The sequence below is a fragment of the Corvus hawaiiensis genome, chromosome 26 (genome assembly GCF_020740725.1).
Source record: "Corvus hawaiiensis isolate bCorHaw1 chromosome 26, bCorHaw1.pri.cur, whole genome shotgun sequence".
Taxonomy (NCBI): Eukaryota; Metazoa; Chordata; class Aves; order Passeriformes; family Corvidae; genus Corvus; species Corvus hawaiiensis.
Genome location: NC_063238.1, coordinates 33,588,322 through 33,606,960, shown reverse-complemented (window position 1 = coordinate 33,606,960; position 18,639 = coordinate 33,588,322). Strand labels below are relative to the sequence as shown.

The window sequence follows — 18,639 nt, the reverse complement described above, 5'->3', positions numbered from 1 at the left end:
TATAAGTCATTGTATTCTCCTGATACAACCTTGCATAAGTATGACTTCAGTGTCACTGCTCACGAGATATATATGGATAAATGAGGGATGAATCAGACTCTTAATCTCAGTGCCCCACATTAAAATATTCAGCATTAGAAGTCACTTTTAAAAAAACCAAACAGCAAAACCTACATTCTTGAGACTGTTGATAGTCAACTTTAAACAAGGGCAGGAAAAAACCATCATTATGGGAGATCACTATGACTAGGACATCAGAGTGACTGCCCTTAAGATAATATGCCATTCTGTCTCTGTCAATGTTTTAGGAAAACTAAGAGCAAATACTGTCCTTTAAGGAGTGCCCAGCATAAATATATGGCAAGAAGACATTAGAGGAAGAGCCATAGGAGACAGAATTGCTCTGTATCTCATATTTTTTTTGTTTGAATGTTTTTACAAAGAATAAAACATTGCTGAGGAAAGAATGCAGACCTACAGCCAAAAAATAGAGTTGTGGTCAGGAATACTTGGGCAGCTTTAATAGTTCAAAGCAATTTGGGGGGAGAAAAAAGGAAAGGGTTAATATCAGCTACTTTCTCACAAAATTAACAACAAGGAATGCAGCTGGGCAAAATTTTGAAGGCCAGATTTGGGAAATGTGGCCTCTCACTGCTATACTTTACTGAGTACAGGAGCCTGGGAGGATGGTTGCCACTTACCAGGTGATCTGCCATTTTCTCAAGAGTGTTGGAGGAGTACAGCCGGAAGGTCTGGTTGCCCCAGTAGCTCTTTACACAGGTACAGGGCTTCCTCTCATCATATGGCAGGTACTGGTAGTTCCTGTGAAAACAAAGGTAGGGAACAGATCATGAAGATGACAAAGCAGTTCAAGGGGAGGCAGAGCAAAGAAAAATTGTTTGGTGCTCTCACAGCACAGAAACTGTAGACACAACAGGATGTGTTCTCACGAACTGACAAGTAAATCCTGGAAAGAGCAAACACAAACATCACTTATGCTATCTGTGAGATCCCTGAAGAGAAAAGGTTTGAGATCAATGGATCTACTTTCAGTGCTTTCCAGGGTGGGAGAAAAGCCAGACAAAAAGGCATGCAGAGAGGTTCTGAAATACTATTAATGGTGGGAAGCCACGAGGGAAAAAGGAACAAAGACTAATATCTGATCACCTCTCCAAAAGCAATGGTTCCACACACTGCACAGTGGGAGAGGCATGGCAGAGTCTCAACACCACATTACTTCCACAAGATGCTCTTTTTCAGAGTTTGTGGAGACTGACATTCCCTATCAGAAACTGATCTGCAAGGCCCTGCTTAGTAAAAGTAGTACCAAACTCATAATAACTCAGTGATAAAATGGATCCACTGCTCTCTCTTTTCGCACTGTTGATCTTAGGTCCAAGTTGTCATATTGACTCTTCTTGTAACTCTGCTTTGTGTGCTCAGCTGCATGAGTGACTTGCACTGAAAAAAAATGAGCAGGATGCCAGCATAACCAGAGTCTCTGCAGACCTGCCACAAAGCTTGATGTTTTGATTAGAGCTGTAATAGGTACTATGTCAAGTCCATATATCTGATAAGCACATTGTCCTCCTTTATATAAATACTACAGCCTCATGAAACTTAATTGCTTGGCCACACTGGATTTAACAATAGAGGAATAGAGGTCTCCTCATTTTCCATACCAATGGTGGGACAGTGGAGACCTTTTTAATGTGTATGAACATCTGCAAACCACTTCACGTTCTTCTGGCCATGGCTCTAATGGCCTCAGATAGTCTCAGTGATTTCAGGTAGAACTGGCCACATGTCTTTCATCATCAAACCAAGACCATGGAAATCAAATCACTTGCTGTTCTTGAGTGTCATATCAATGACTCCAAACTTCCACACACCCCTAAGAGGTTTATGTGTGAATTTTTTCCACTTAAAAAGATTAATATCTTCTCTGTTAACTTCATTTTAGTTCCCCATGTGATATCAAAAGAGAGAGAATTTTCCATTTACTTTCTCCTCAATAACCTACTACAAAGTGAGAATTACCCATTGAATTTGGTGCACAGCAGAGCTACACAGGCCTTGGGCATCATTAATTTTGGTGCTTCCATAAAAGAGAAAATCAATTCAACTATCTCCCAGGGCCTGAACATATTAACCTGAAATTCATAGAGCTTATGAGCTTTTTCATTGGATTTACTAAGATGAGTATATAGCCATAAAAAAATTCAAATGGAAAACTGAAATTTCATGTCTATTATTCCCACTATCACAATTTTGAGGAATTTGAATTTTTTCAGTGTTATCTTATCCTTAGTATATAAGTTTTGACATAAATGTGGAAAACTCCTGGCAGTATCACGGGGTCTGCTTTAGAAGCCTTATTGCTTTGCCTGATCCTTTAATTAGTTAGTGGTTTTAATCTCCAAAATATACTCTTCTTTTTGTTTTCCATTATTCATTTATGAATCTAAAATGCAGTTTATCTAAACTACTGAATATCCCATTAAATACTGATTAATACTAAAAATATCCAGTGGTGAGACCAGTAAGATGCCATTATAAGAAGACAATGAAAAACTCATTAATTGGTATCTGTGGCTGGCCAAGCTGTTTTAAATAGCACAGGAGGGAAAAAAATATGCAGCATTCTACATAAATTTGAGGAAAAGGGATCTTTAATGAGAGAAAACTTTATTAATACGGGAGCAAGCCAAGAAGCAAATAGCTGATTTGAAGAGTGATTCATTCTTTTATAACAGTTCTTTAAATCTAAATTCTTGTTAAGGGAAAACTAAAAAATCCCAGCTTCTCTCAGGGAGGATAATAATGCTCTGCATGCACCCAAATCTGCAGTTCTGTTAACAAGGAAAGGCAACAATCCTTCTATCAAGCACTGAGGTTTTTTCCCTCTTTTTTTTTACTTGCTGCAAAACCAAAATTTTTTACCATGATATTGTCATTCTTGTTTTCTTTCACAAGTTCTTATTTAATCTAAGTGAGCCATCGACTGCAGAAAAGAATGAAAGTGCTTTTTAAATTTAGAGATATCCAGAAACCAAACAGATCCAGGTTGATATTTTCCTCCTGGTCCTTGTATCTGTAGACTGCTTGGCCTTCTAAAGAAAGAGGTACCATCTAGTCTTGGCAGTCACCTATATTGGGGATTGTTCTACCTACCAAAGCGATAAAGAAAATATTTCTTTTTATTAGCATCTTTCGAATGAATTAAACCTTTGTGATTCTGTTTATAAACAAGGCTATTTAGAAGAACTGTTCTGCATGTTTTCTTCCATTGCTCCATTTCTTTTCTCAAGGACTATTTCCTCCTACTTCTGTTACTACTTGCTGTTTAAGTCTGTATCTGTAATTATTAGCTCTGGAAAGTGTTCTGGGAAGTTGAATTTGCCTTGACCAGATGTCAATATTTCACATGTGGTATTGTGCTTCTGGAGCTGGACACTGGCTGGATGTTACTTGTGATCACAGTGTGGGACCCTAAACCAGGGATGGCACTGAAGTTGTGTTTTCCTGCAGCTTTTCAATGTACAGTTGGTGTAACACAGCCCTTTTAGAAAGGGTTCAAGAGCCCAAGATTAGATGAGTATAAAATGGCTCAGAGCCTGTTCACTTCAGTGAAGACTAAAAAATTTACTGTTGTGAGAGATGTAATTGAGGACCTAAAAGCCTCCATTTCACACAAACTCTTTAATGCTGCCAAGGTTCCTCAATGAGTCCCACAGGATTATAAAATAAGAACCAGAGTCCTACATGACATTTTTGAAACACAGATCCTCACCTGTTCCCACCTGTGATCAGTGGCTTCTCGGGAGGTGTGGTAGATATCAGGGGTACTCCAAGGTCATGAGAAATGTCATCTTCCCCCTCATGCAGAAGGCTTTCTTCTGCTTCTCCATTATGTGTCTTCTTTTTCCCTCCAGCTCCTGCTGACACCCCATCAGTAGTACTTCCAAAGTTACCTAGAGACCCAGGGTTACAGGAGATGTCTAACTTGGAGGTGGTAAACATGAATGGGTTTAAAAAAAGAAAACAACCAGTCATACCAGTGGGAAATCTTTGTCCCCTCCTGTTCATTTAGCTGTTTTAACCACACCACAGTTTATAAAGGTTGTGACAGGTTATGTTTGTCTGTGGAATGTCAGGTGCCAGGACAGTGTTTCCTTACCTGTCCCATGTGATATATACCTAGGATATCACATCACTAACTGATGTGATCCTCTGGTTGCTGGCCCCCAGGACCTCCAGCTTTTGCTAAAGAAATTCAGAAACCAAAACAATACTGCTGTTGATATTTCTATACTCCAGAGCCCTGATATGGCATTGATTTACACAGAAAATGTATGTTTTCTTCAAACATATGGATGATCATTTCAAAGTTTAGTCTCAGAAGTGATAAACTCTTTTTCAGACAAGTAAATTTTGTATAGTAGGGTTGCAGAGTTAGTAATTACAATGCTTTGAGGCCTCAGCTTCAAGCCTAATGCCAGACAACTCTGCTAATGATACAATCATCTTCCCGAAAAGGATTTTGCTTTAAAGGGCAATTAGCACTGGGAAAGAGGTACATCCATCAAACTGATAATTACAGATTTTAAAAGAGACAGGCAGAAAATAATCCCTGCAAGAGAAGAGTGTACTGAATCACCCCATATGACCTCCTGATCTGAATTGTTGGTTCAGCCTTTTGTGTAAATAATGACAACTTGCCAAGTTTGGATCCAAATTTCCACTACACAGGTAGCTAATAGATGTTCAGGTCCAGAATTCAGAGCCAGATTCATCTTTAGTATTAATTCTGACAAGAATCAATATCGTTTCTTGCCCAACTATTTAAATGAGTTTCTTGTCATTCTCAGCTCAGCTTCCTGCTAAGTTTCGGCAGGAATCAGTATCACTCCTTGATTCCTGTTTGTCACAGCATCTCTCCCTGCACACATAGCCTTACAGCTGAGCACAGTCATGGACGCGAGCAAAGACTGAAAGTGTCAGGGTGCTACCGTGCACCTGGGCTCTTGCTGGGTCTGGTACAGAGATAATCAAACCCCTGCAAGGGAAACGAGACCAATTTCTCTCTTAAGAGAAAGTTCTTCTGCTTTGAAAATATGCACTCAATGTTCATGAAAATGTCTTCATTTTCTCTTCAGTCTGCTTCCATGGACAACCTAGCTCCATGATGAGGAGCACATGGAGTACAGTCCTGCTTTCCACTGGAAGAGGAAAGGACTTACCAGGAGAATGTTAGGACAAGCTGGTGCATTCAATTTGAGTCTTGGCTGTACATCACCCCCCTGCCCCACTCCAGACCCACAGGTAATTAATGGGATTGGCCAATACAATGGACAGGGATCCTTTCCAAAAAGGGCTCCCTCACAGCCAGGGACTAATTGCAATGGACATCACAGAATGAACTCAGCCTGAAGTAAATTATGTGAGTTTGATCTCACATAAGAGGCTAAATACTGGCTAAGTTGCTGTATATAGTGGGTGAGAGGATTTGTATTAATACAGGGCATTTGGGGCATAACACAGCATCAGTATGCTCAGCTTGACAGTTATCCAGAGAAATGATAATCAGGGTTTAACTCAAATGTAAGCTCTACTCTGAAGCTGACTCCTGAACCCTGAGACACACCAGTCAGTAACACCTATCATCCCATTGCTCCTGAGGCTCCCCCTCTGCTTTGGGTAAGACCATAACACACTTACCAACAGAAACCTCAAAGGTTATTGGCTTGTCCCCAAACTTCCTATCAATCATTGTGGCTTCAAAAAATGTCCCAAAGAGAAGGAATTCCTCAAATTTCTCTTCATAGATCTATTGGAGAAGAAGGAGGAAAATGTTGGCATTTGTTTTACCGTTTACTATTTCTTAAAGGACAAAGGAAAAGCGTAATGGTCTTTTGTGGAGTTTTAAGGCTCTGCTGGGCTCTGTTTACACCTATGGGAGACCCAGCATCTGCTTGTCCCTGGGATGGACTCTCAATCAAGGAGGACCAGCTAACACTTCTGATGCTCTTGGGTCATTAACAAAAAAGCTATTAGGCCCAAGCCAAGACTAAGCTCAAAGGTGACATACTTTATGGTTTGAGTTCTCCCCAGATTTACACCCCAGGTGCTGCCATCTTCCCATCCAAACCCTTCTCATTTCACAAGTGCAAACTGAGGCCCATTAGGCAAGATCAGCAGTAGCTTCTTCTGCAATGTGTGTGAGGCAATGAATGAAATATCATCTCTACATGAATATTTGTTTCCCTGTCTTCTGCAAAGCAGAAAAACTTTTTGACACAGTCCATGATCTCTGCATTTTGAAAAACCTCTGCCATACACAGCAAAAGAGCATAGGTCTTCAGTGAAAGGATTAGCAGCATTGTATAAAGTCAACAGCACAAACAGAGTGCAGCTCCAGAGTAACTTTAGCTTTTTATACTTTTCCAGTATGAAATCCAGAACATAGGGTGTCTAATAAAGCCGAGGCTCAGAGACTACGACACACGCATCTATCTCCCATTATAAAAAAACCAAATTTTAATATCTTCTTGCTGTTGGACTAGGTCAATAAAGTTGTGCTGTGGGGATGGATAATTTGCCTCTGTTGTCTTGGAGGGTCTATGAGACATTTTTCACATTATTGGTAATGTCTCCAGTTCCTGCTTTTCCTTTCAGAGTTGTAATACAATTACTGTCTACTGTAGCACGAAATATTGCTGAATGTCAAAACCAAAAGAATATCAAGCATCACTGTATCATGTTGTTGCCTTTTATTCCTTCTCTATTTGAAACTGAGACACAGCAGCTGGAAATAAATCCTTATTATTACTATTAATGTTTTTTGGTGTTACAGCAGGGTTTGTTTCCCTACCTGGGGTATTTCGCCAGGACCTAAGACCATAGTGTCTGAGCTACTCATAATGGATTTATTGCATATAAAGGAAAATTTATATGGAAATAAAGGTCTTTGAATGTCACCTCTATTACAGTCTTCAGAGAAGAACTGAGGGACAGAGGTAATTTACAACTATATGAGTAAATAAGTAAGAGCGGGGCACAGGTTCACACAACTGGCTTGCAATTGCCCATGCCAGTTCTCTGCCAACACACTCCTTGACCCACTCCAGCCAGCCCTCATGCCAGAAGTGCCAGGGCACATGCCAAGAAAAAGCACTTCTCAAGGCTAGGCCTCAAGACCAAAGAATAATTGCTCCTCTCCTATTTACTTGTAGAGATGGAGTTGAAAGACCAAGAATCAGAAGTAATGAAGGACACATATCTTAAGAAGTGAGCTAGAACTCGCACTACAAAAGCCAAAGTTTTGATCAATGATATAGATTCACAAAATCATCAAAGTTGGAAAAGACTTCTGAGATCATCAAGTCCAAATTTGACTGAACCTGCTCATTGAACTATGTCACAAAACACCACATCTACTCATTTTTTGAACACTTCCAGCAATGGTGACTCCACCACTTCCCTGGGGAACCTGTTCCAATGCTTAACCACTCTTTCAGCGAAGACATTTTTCCTAATATCCAACCTGAACCTCCCCTGGCACAACTCATGGCCATTTCCCCTTGTCCTATTGCTAGCTGACTGGGAGAAGAGGCCAACCTCCACCTCACCACAACCTCCTTTCAGGCAGTTGTCATAGATACACGAAAATGAGAGGAAAATTGGTTATGAGAATATTTTTTTCCTATTTATTGGGTTAAAAAAAAGAGCTTGCTTATGCAGTAATTGCTGTTGCTCCCAGACAGTGATGTGGTGGAGCAGAGAATCAAAGCTCCAACACTGGCCCTGCTCCCAAGCCCACACGCCCTGCCACAACTGTCCAACCTACTCAAAGCACCACAGTGCAGATCTTCCCATGATGTAATCCTATACAACAGATGGAATTAGGCAAACATCAATTAACACTGTTTGAAACTGAGAACATAATTTTCAGCTCTTCTTCTAAAGAGATTATCAACCTAACGCTAACACCACATTGGCAATGTAATATTAAAGGAAGAGACTAAATCAGGCTAGACTGCATCTATCTCTCTGCATTTGCACAAAATCTATGTCAGTGATTCTCTATTGACTTCAATTGACAACCATGGGTTTTCTTGGATGAATGCAGGAAGTCAGGCTTTATAATTCCCAGCTGCCCACACTGGCTCTCTAGCAGATATTAAGTTAGATAAGTGTCTAGTAGGAACATGTGGATGCAGCTAGTGCAAAAAGAATAATAGGACAGGAGACTAAGTTTTATGAACACCAAATCTTACTTGATAGTTTTTTGACTTACAGGTACACACTAAACACTGCATTTGTGCTGTATTATTATGGGGAGGTCCCAAGAATGTGGAAGCATGGAGAAACCAGGGAGCACAAAAGGCAGTATTATATGGCCTGACCCCAAACACACACACCAGTGCTGTTCTTGGAGGTTTACCGACACGTGACAACCATTCTCTTGATATCATACTGACCTCTAAAGGTACATCAAAAGGCTCAACTTCCACTTCAGTTGAGTTCATCTTGTCTGAAGGAGAAGCTGACTTTCGGTCCTCTCCTGCTTTCTCAGTTTTGTCTTTTCCTTTGAGTGCTTTGAAGTCTTTATCTTTAGATGACAATTTGATATCCTTGATAATGCTTGAAAACTTCGACTCACGGGCTCCTCCTGAAAGTATCTCCACAGCAATCTCAAGGAAGAGACGTCCCCTGAAGGAGACCCCTTCTCCAAAACCTTCATTCAGCTCTTGGTGGTCATCAATGAGGCTGTGGTTCCTGGGTGAGCCATAGAGATTGATCCAGGCAGGCCCAAAGGTAGGCAAAAATCCTGGAGATAAAGTACCTTTTGTGGCTTTTCTGTTAGGTGTTAGCATGCTCTCCTCACTGTCTGCTCCAAGAAATCCTGCCTCTAATGCCCCAAAAGCCAAACCTGGACCCATTTCTGTGCAGTTGGGGATCACTTCACACAGAGCACTGCTTTGCAGGGCAATTCTTAGACACCAAAGAACCTCTGCCAATACCCAAGCGACTCTGCTGGTTTGGAGCTCTTTCTCAGAAGGTCATGGTACCACACGTGCTGGGCAGGAGGTCTATTGCATCTCTTGAAAAAAGAGCTTGCCGCTGCAGGCTAAGGGCTGGGACATGATGGGAGAGGATAGAAGCTTTCTCCTTTAGTTCAAATTGTTTCCAAGTCTGTGTCACTCAGTTTATATGAATTTTTCTTTTATTTTCTGATTAAGGACTCAGATACACATTTGAATTGGCAGGTTTAAGGAGTCACTGTGCCTTCACTGAGCTGTGATAATTGACCATGTTCTACACATAGGTCACACAACATCAACAAGGCTATACATGCAGACTCAAACATCGGTGAAAAGACTCCAGATAGCGAGCCTCTCCTCACACAGAGGATAACACACTAGTTCACAGTGCCTCCCTGGGCTGTGATAGCGCCCAGCTGAGCCTTACCTAAACACTTTGCTTCCAGTGGGTAGATCAAAAACACAAGCCCACTCTGCCATTGATTTTTAGTGATTTTCATTTTGTGGCTTCATTGCTCAACAGAAACTCACATGAACTATAAACTTACATCAGTCATCCCCTGTGGATTAGAGTAGACTATTGCCACAGCCACAAAGATGGTACCAAAGTAGGCAGCAGCCCTTTAACAAGAACAACGTCAGACCCTCCATGCACTGAGCACAGTGTAATATAATGTGAAATTAAGCAACAGAAGGTGTATCAGAACCAACACTTTAACTCTGGATATTCCTAAAATAGGATTAGCCAGTGCCAAGATCCCATGCAAGTAGATTTTATCTTAGGGGCATATCCTGGAACAGACATTTTCCCCTTTACCTTTGTCACCATCTTGTTCATTTGATATTTTCTTCAGATCAATGAAATGGGTGGCTAAGGCCACATCATTCATGCTGCCTTCATCCCAGACCTGGATTTTGACTCTTCGACAGAGTGGAGGGAACATTTCTTTGAAGATAATCTGTTCATGCCACATGGGATCTGCACAGTTCTTTTGCACTGTTGTCCGGCCCTGAAATGAAAGTCCAGCAAACTTAACTCCAGAGGGGTTGAACTCTGGAGAAGGCAAGGAGTACAGCAGAAATTGTGCTTAGCAACATCTCTCTGGCCATTTCTAAAGTACAAATAATCTATCTTGAAAGTACTTTGGCTTTTCTATTAGCTTGTTCATTTTGCCCTCCATATCTAATAAAAGACCACATTATGGCTAAAGATTTCTCACTGGAAAACAGCAGAGCCTGGAATAAAATCTAACTCTTCAGGATCGTTATCCACTAAAAGTATCTGTAAAACCAGACTTTGGCATTTCTGCTACAAACTGCACATCTTCAAATGTCTTTTAAAATATCTGGGTAGTGGTGATGCAGCGCAGTTTTTCTCATAAAAGACTAAATTCATTACAGGTGCCAGGCTGCATGTGCCAATGGGATTACTTTAAATGAGGCAATTTATCTAGCATAAAATATGATTATTGTGGTTCATGTTCTGGACGTATGCCTATGTGCAGGAGGTGTAGGTCCTGGAGCTATTCCTCCAAACCTAAGGAGATGGCAGGACTGTATCACAGTCTGTGCAGTCACTGGCCATGGCATGACTTCTGCTTTCACATTAGCTGGGGAGAACTGAGTCAGAAAACCCACCAACGCTGCCTATAAACCCATATTTTGCACACCAGTGTCCGAACTCACATCAGTGACCCATTACTATGTCTTTGTTAGCCCTCTATTGAACCTGAAGGTGCTGCATGTGTTTGCCTGTTTTAATCCACAGTAGTATAAGAAGTAGTACTTTGCAATTTGGATCCACGACAAAACACGCAATCAGCATCAAGAGCCTTGTTCTCATGCCTGAAATATTTGGAAAGGACTGACTGGAGCTGTCCCTAAATTTTCCTTGCACACAGAAAGCATTGCTGGCTTAAAATAGTTTCCATTTTGATCCTTTGTTTATTTACACCAATAATCAAGACAGGCTCCCTGATACAGTGTCTCATGGGTGTACCCCAGGGGAACCAGGCCCGTGGACCTCCTCTACACTCCTCTTCCACCAGAGTCAGAAGCCCCTCTAAGCAGTAATCTGTCACACCATGTTTGATGCTGAAGTTGCTCTAGGAGCAATGAAGCCAGGCAACACTGTGCCACACTGCTAGAATGCTTACTCCACCCACAGGAAAGCTGAGAAGGTCCTGAATTTCAGAGTAATTCAGAAATCAATGCACAGCTCTGAAACTCTGATTGAACCATCCTCACTGATTTCAGCCCTGCTTCCTTATCTCACTCTAGGGAGACCAGAACATAGCACTTACCTAATACTGTGCTGGGTAAATCACTGTCTTGTAACTCAATATTTTAGTAACAGTGCTACAGAATTCTCTTTCCCCTCCTGCTGCCTGCCTCTAACCTACTGCTGTGAGGCTGATGCTAGATCTGCTGGCATTAAGTGCCTCCATGACTTTATTTCTGCATAATTTAAGAACTGAACAATTTCTGATGACCAAGATACATGTTTTACCTAATTTATGTAACTACAAGTTAAAGGACATCAGCATAATCACCTGCCTGTAGCACAGCTAATAGGAAAGAAAGTCTGCTTTTGTGATCAAGAGGATCCCAATTACCATTTGACCTGCAAACATGACCACCACATAGGGATCCACAAGGTCCTTACTGTCGCCTATGAATGCTTTGGTGACATTGGCCACGATGCTAGAGTTCATCTTCGGAAGTCCTTCTGCTTTGTAAATTCTCACATAAAATCTGGCCCATGGTCTTTCAGATGGAAAGCCTTTGGGGATCAAGAGATTCCTGAAAGGAAAAGAGAAGCCATTTTCTTAAAATTGAAAACTTGGACAATGAAATGATATTTTTTCCAACAGCATTGTGACCTTGAGTTAGCACGCACCTGAGAAGACACAAAAAGGTGTATGAATTTGCTTTTTCATTTGAACCAAAAAATATATATTTTTACCACTAGAAAATGATATGGCATTACTCAGCAAACTTGTCTATGTGATATAGAATCAGGTCCAGTCAGATGAAGTTCTCAGGACCTTGTTCAGTAAATTCTGAATATCTTAAAGGACAGAGATTTCCCACTCTCTTCGGGCCCCTGTTACATTTGACCATCTCCATGGTAAAAAAAAAATCTTTTCTGAAATTCCTTTGTTCTTGCCTGCCTCCAAAGCCCTCATCCTTCTACTGAAAAGAGCCACTCATCTGAAAAGAGCCTGTCTCTGCTCTCTTCATGTATTATACCCCTTTGAGTGCTCTTCTTTAGGCTCAAAAAACCAACTCCCACCGCCCTTCCCCATAGACCCTGTGCTCCAGTCCTCCATCAGCTTGGTGACTTTCCACAGACTAGGTCCAGGATGTCAGCACTGACCAGAAACATTGCTTCAGTAAAATTTAAATTATGCTGGTAGCATATTTACCACCTTGAACTTCTGTATTTTACAAGGAGAATGATAATGGACTTGAGTTTATTTAAGGATATGGAGATATCCATACACACGCATCCGAGAGTGGAGAAGGAATAGGCTTTCCTCATATTTTTTCTTCTTGCTTCACTGCTTTAAGAAATCATTAGTTGGTTTCAGATCAATGAACCTTCTGTCAGGGGTAATTTGTAACTTAGCCAACAGGACTTGGTCTATTCTATCAGCTGCAGAGAAGTGACCCTAACATGCCCTTCAATTTAGATGAGAGGACTGTAAAAACTCTCTTTGAGCATGTGAGAACAGCCAAGTGTACAGTGTTATCCTGCTATTAACCCCACGTTAAAAAGGAAAGGACTGAAATGAGGACAGAGGACTATTGAGGCACCTAGTAAGGAAGAAAGCAGTTAAAAAAAAAAAACAACAAAACCCCCCAAAAAATTATTGCAGTACTTTTCAATCTGTTCCTCAGTATCAGCTGTTTTCTGTGTAGCTTGTATTGCATCACCTTTCCCAGTCACACTGATGTCACACTTCAGGTACCCCTTGGCTCCTGTCCTAATGTCAGCAGGGTCTGTGAGAAGTGCCCACTTGTCACAAAACTGATGACCTGTAAGAAGGACAAGCTTAAACACTCAAATAGAGGACATAAAAAAATGCAAATATTTTCCTCTTCACTCCCAGAAAAGGTACATCCAACAACGTTTGTTCTGTTGGAGGGATTGTGCTGAAGTGTACTGATATACCAGACACTTCTAGAGAGTCCAAAATGTTGTGTGATCAAAAAGGCAAGCAAAGGATTGATCCAGAGCTTGTGAGAAACAAGCTCATTTTCATCAATGTTTACTGAGATCAATGACTAAAGACCAGTGGAAGGCTGGGTGAGATTTCAGCAGTTGAACTAAAGCTTTATGAGGAAAGGCCACCTCTTTGACGAGAACTGTCTGAAGATCTCAGAACTCTGTGGCAGCAAAACCCTTGCTGGGTGCTGTGGCCACCGTAACACTGGAAGTCAGCTGAGAAAGGAAGGAAGGAGAGTGGACAGCCGTCAGAGGAAGAATTAGCCAGAAGCAGGTTAAGCTCCACCTTTCAAGGGGGAAAACGTACAAGGCAATTCACCCACAACAGCCCTTTCTGTAACCCTACTTCAAGAACCCTGAGAAAGACCCTAAGATTATATGTTAAGTCCTTGGATGTCACCTTGGGTGGGTAAAGGAGTGGGAAGGAGAGACCACAGTGTATCTGGGATATGAGCTCAAGATCAACCCTCAAACATCACCCTCCTGTTAGAGGGTGAGCAGGAGGTATGGGGCAGAATTCAGAGACTAACACAGCCTGAGCACGTATGTAGACTGCTCACTTCAGATAGGCCATTTCTCTCCACTGACTCTTACAGAAACTCTGCAGAGAAGGTAGCCTGAATGACTCTACACTCTTCCTGTAACTCTGACATCTACGGCAAGTGGCCTAAATATGTTCTTTCCCAAAGACAAAGAAGAGACTGTGTCCTTGAGTAATTATGGAAGAGAAAAAGGTACATGTTTAGTGGATGGTTGTGAAAAAAAAACACCAAAAGAGAGGTAGGTGATCTTTTCTTAGCTTCTAATTTCAGAAAGCACTGAACACCTCTGAAGATGAAAGGTCAAGTGGACCCATGGTCACCTCTTTGTCATCTTCTCTCTCCTGTTATGATCTGTTCCTCCTCTTGTCTTGTGCTCTCCTCACCATTACTTGAACTCTCCATCCTGCTCTCCCTCCCTCTGCTCCTTCTACCCCAACACAGGTGGCAGAGCTTTGGATGCTCCGTAACAAATGAGTGCAGTTCAGTTTTGTAGAACACTCAGCTGCCCACTCTGATCACTTAAAGCAATGCCATCCTTGAAAAGTGCTACCCACCAAGGGGCAGGTTGCCAAGGTGTTTTCAGTATTGAACTTCTTTCCAACAGTTTTGCTGGTACTCTGCTCTCCAAATAGGAAAACAACCCTCCCAAAAGCTTTAAGTTGGTGTAAACCACAACCACCTCAGTGGAAAAGCAGCATATCTCCCTCTCCTCTCCTTCCCTGCCTCACAAACCACTTAAAAGACAAAAAGGGCAGAAAATGCACCACTCACCTGGTTGAAGGTACACTGTACCCAGATCCACTTTAAAGGAGCCTATCAGCACACTCCCAATCAGTTTATTGTGCATAACCTGTTTGAAAAAGGCTTATTAAAGAATGTCACTATCTCTCTTCCCAGTCAGCATAAGAAAGAGCATCCAAACAAAGATCACATTTGGTTCAGAGGCAATAAGCAGCAACATCCAGCACCACCCAAAACTGGGGGCACATAGCCACAGCAAATACAGCAAGTATTTGAAATACGTTCTTTACCCAACATTGTGCCAATTTAGAAAACAATATAATTGCATCTGAGTGGAATCACACATGATCATCCCAGGTCCCTGGGTATAGAGAACAGGAATTAGATGGATGTTCCTTCAGAGCAGATGCAGTTATATTACTTACCCTGCCAGTTTTAAATAAATCATAATGAATATAAACACATGGGACATAATTGGTTTCACACTAGGCTGCAGAAAACTTATCACTTTCTGTGCAATAGCTGAATTGCCGTAAAAACTGAGTACACTCAGAGGAGAAAGAATTTAAGTGTTTCTTGGCAACATTTTGATGTGCACATAAACCAAGAGACTCAATTCTAGTCTACCCCCCACAACATTAATGAAATCGGAGAAGTGATATAGATGTAAATTAGATGGCAAGCAGGCCCCAGCGAGTCTGTGTCCGTATTCTTCCTGCCAAGTAATTAATTTAATTTAATTCAAATTTAATTAATAATTTTCAATTGCCATGATTCCCAGACCTATGTATTTCCGTGTCTGGTTTTCAAATACTTGCATGTGGTTCACTTTACAGACAAGGCAGAGGCTAGCAACATCTTCTAAGGGAAGATTTCCTCTAGAACTGTATTTCTCACAAAATGCATCTCAGCTGGTTTCAGAATAGCTTAAAAGGTTGAAACCTATTCCTTGGTTGTGGAAAAGCCTCTGAAAGAGGCTGAATTTTCTGGAACACCTTGGTCAAATTGCAAAGAGAAACTAAGCTCATTCAACTCCACAGAAGCTAAATCCAAATATTGAAAGTAAACAATCAAGCCTCTGACAGCATTTCAGGAATCTGGAATACATCACATCTTCTCTTTGGACCTACACATCATAAATAAGGATACTTCTAGATAGGAAGACTTCTGCAATTGTGCACTGGATTTGTTATGTGAATTTATTTTCTACACTTTTCAAGAGCAGGAAACATACGTTTCAAAGTAAAGATCACTGACACCTTCCTCAAGATTCACCAGAAAATTCAGGAAGTTTCTAGTTGCAATATAATGTCACTCCCTGTTAAGGGCCTATGGCCACTGTGTCACTGTGACCTAAGAAACACACTCAGTTGCTCTTGGTAATTCCTCACTTCAATATGGAAGCAGTTTCCAGAGCTGAAAAATCAAGAGTGGACAAAGGAGCAGTTTTCTTTACTCTGCTATTAAAGCTTAAAATTGAAACAACCTTGATGTGGAAGAGGAGCCAGTGTGAAGTCAATGCTTCGTGCACAACTACTGCTTTTCCTAAATCCCTGATGCTGTCAGGTCCCATCATAGCACTGGACCCTTCCTCCTATGAGGTTGGACTAGGGCACACGAAGAGTTGGGAAGAAGCCTTGAAAACTGTTGGGTCTCTCCCTGAAGCCAGGCAATATTACAGCTTTGGAAGAAGTACATGGGAATGCTCAAATCAACAGATGCAACCAGGATAGATTAAACGAGGAAGAAGGCTGTAGCCTTTCTGTAGGAAAAAAACCTAGGAGCTTCTTTAAGACTCAAAACCAAGATGAAGGTATGTGGTGAGTCCAAAGTGGTGCTGTCTCATTGCTCTTTGCTTATTTCCTCTCCATAACAGCATTTCCAGAGAGTGTCAAACGTTAAATGTGTAAAACTCACTTCTCTGTCCTTGAGGTTTGCTTTGTGAAATGTAAATGCTCCTGTTCCACTGAAATGATGCGGGTTTCCATTCCCTGCAGTACACGTTGCTTTTAATGCTGAGGAAATAACTCATTGCTTCTATTAAACACTCTGCATCTTTCCTGATCCTTTTTATTCCAAGCGTGTTTTCTTCTAATGCAACAAAGCAAGTGAGTGTGAAGTTTATAGCAAACATCTCTTGTCTTCTCTGAGGGAGAACATCATGTCCACACCATATCTAATTAAAGATTAGTGTCTTTTCACTTGGCTGTAGATGACCAAAGGATTTTCTTCAGATTTTCTGAATGAGCACAAACACACATAGTGTTACACTGAGGAATATTTCAGTAAGGGAGATACAGGTTTAGCACAAAAGGGGCACCTTAGTTTTACTGTGGTATTACTACAAGTTTGCTGAAATGTATGGGAAGAGAATAATGAGGAAAACAATCTAGTAATTAGCAAGTGCTGGGACATTGAAAGTCTCATCTCTCTCTCAAATGCAGGGTTTGAATACAACTAGACTAACTGCTAAACTGATGGACAAGGGCACTAATCTATTTTGTTTTCCTTGAGCTTCCATATGTAGATAAGTTCATTTTTACAGATTAAGCAAATTTGGTGCATTAATTATTGCTGATAATGGAGGCTGCCAATCTTTGTTTCTTCTTAAACGAGATTTGTGCTAAGCAAGTGCTGTGAAACTTTCCATCCCTCGGGGTTTCCTTCACTCCAAGCACACATATTTCCTCTCTTTGTTTCTGTTCCCCTGATAGATTGCATTCTCCAAAACTATGTTGCAAGGTAATGAATCTCTGTTTTCAGTAACATACATGAGCATTTCCCAAGGTTAGTTCATTGTTGTTACTGAGTTTTTTCCTAAAGTCATTTTTACCTAGAAGACCTTTAATTTCTTAGTGTTGCACCTTCATCAGCTATAAATAAAGTAAGTTTGCTGAGCCTGATGAAACTGTGCAGATAAACAGCAGGTAACGGTGACACATTTTCCCACACCCCCAATGCAGTCAGAAAGCTGGTGCTTTCCCCTCCACCACTGGATATATGGAATCTTTATCAAAAGAATGTGAAATTGGAAAGACTGGCTATACCTCCGAGAAAAATAATTTTACATCCCCCAAAGCAGCAGCAGCACCACACAGGAGTTGGTGCCTTGGCATTGTGCTGATGCACAAACCATGCCTGAAACACCTATGCGGCCACATGTGATATGTCATAGCAGTGAGGTGATATCTACTCCCATGCCATTGTCAGCCTGTAGTAAATTCTGTGCTCACAAGAAAGATGAGATCAGATCTGCAGATACCTTATGTAGTTATGCACTTCATATATTTGAGCTCTGTGTGTGATACAGTGGATTTGAACGGAACTTTAGGATTCCAACTGTCAGTTTACTCCCAGCATTGAAAACCTAGTTGTCCAGCTGCCCATGTGTAAATGAATACATTTTATTCTGTAGCTGAGAAAGGTCACTCTATTAGCAGCTCAGAAAAGGAAGTAGAGAGCAATGTGCCCTATAGCTCCTGAGCACTGCTTGTTTCTTTCAAGCTCAACCAGCACAGATCTTTTCCTGGTGTACATTACTGAAATAGACAAAGCTCTTCAGAAAAAAAGAACTTTTCCTGGAGCAACAACACACTGTTTATTTGCCAGAGAAGTCTCTGACAAAATGGATGGACTTTTAGCAAAAACAAAGAGTTCACGAAGAACACAGCTTGTGATATTTCTAAATAACACAAATACAGCACTGCCCAGAGTCTCGTGAGATCTGTAATTCCCTAGCAGCTTTGCTAAGTGTGGTGATGAGTTTCGGACAAGATAATTAACACAGCTCCATAGACTTCCAAACTGCACATCATTATCTAATGCTCCAAGTCCAAGAGCATGCATGTCTTCCATCAGGACTGTTCTGAGATGTCACAGAATCATGGAGTCACTTAGGTTGGAAAAGAACTTTAAGATGGAGCCCAACCATTAAGGCAGCAATGCAAAATCCATCACTAAACCAACTGCAACATCCACATGCCTTTTAAATCCCTGGAGGGGTGGTGATTCCACCACTTCGCTGGGCAGTCTGTTCCCAATGCTTGTCTACCTGTTCAGTGAAGAAATTTTTCCTAAT

At 41.2% G+C, this 18,639-nt stretch overlaps 1 protein-coding gene across 2 annotated transcripts in view; it reads right to left on the bottom strand.

The window, feature by feature from the left end:
• FER1L6 (fer-1 like family member 6) overlaps window positions 1-18,639 on the bottom strand; it is a 78,624-nt gene that overhangs the window by 37,150 nt on the left and 22,835 nt on the right. For both annotated transcript variants that reach the window (XM_048287186.1, XM_048287187.1), the window contains exons 7-14: window positions 14,592-14,670; window positions 12,932-13,088; window positions 11,663-11,849; window positions 9,865-10,057; window positions 8,484-8,833; window positions 5,722-5,830; window positions 3,794-3,974; window positions 702-822 (exon numbers count right to left, since the gene is read on the bottom strand). In XM_048287186.1, the coding sequence (XP_048143143.1) occupies window positions 702-822; window positions 3,794-3,974; window positions 5,722-5,830; window positions 8,484-8,833; window positions 9,865-10,057; window positions 11,663-11,849; window positions 12,932-13,088; window positions 14,592-14,670 (1,377 nt within the window). The remainder of the gene's footprint in view (window positions 1-701; window positions 823-3,793; window positions 3,975-5,721; window positions 5,831-8,483; window positions 8,834-9,864; window positions 10,058-11,662; window positions 11,850-12,931; window positions 13,089-14,591; window positions 14,671-18,639) is intronic.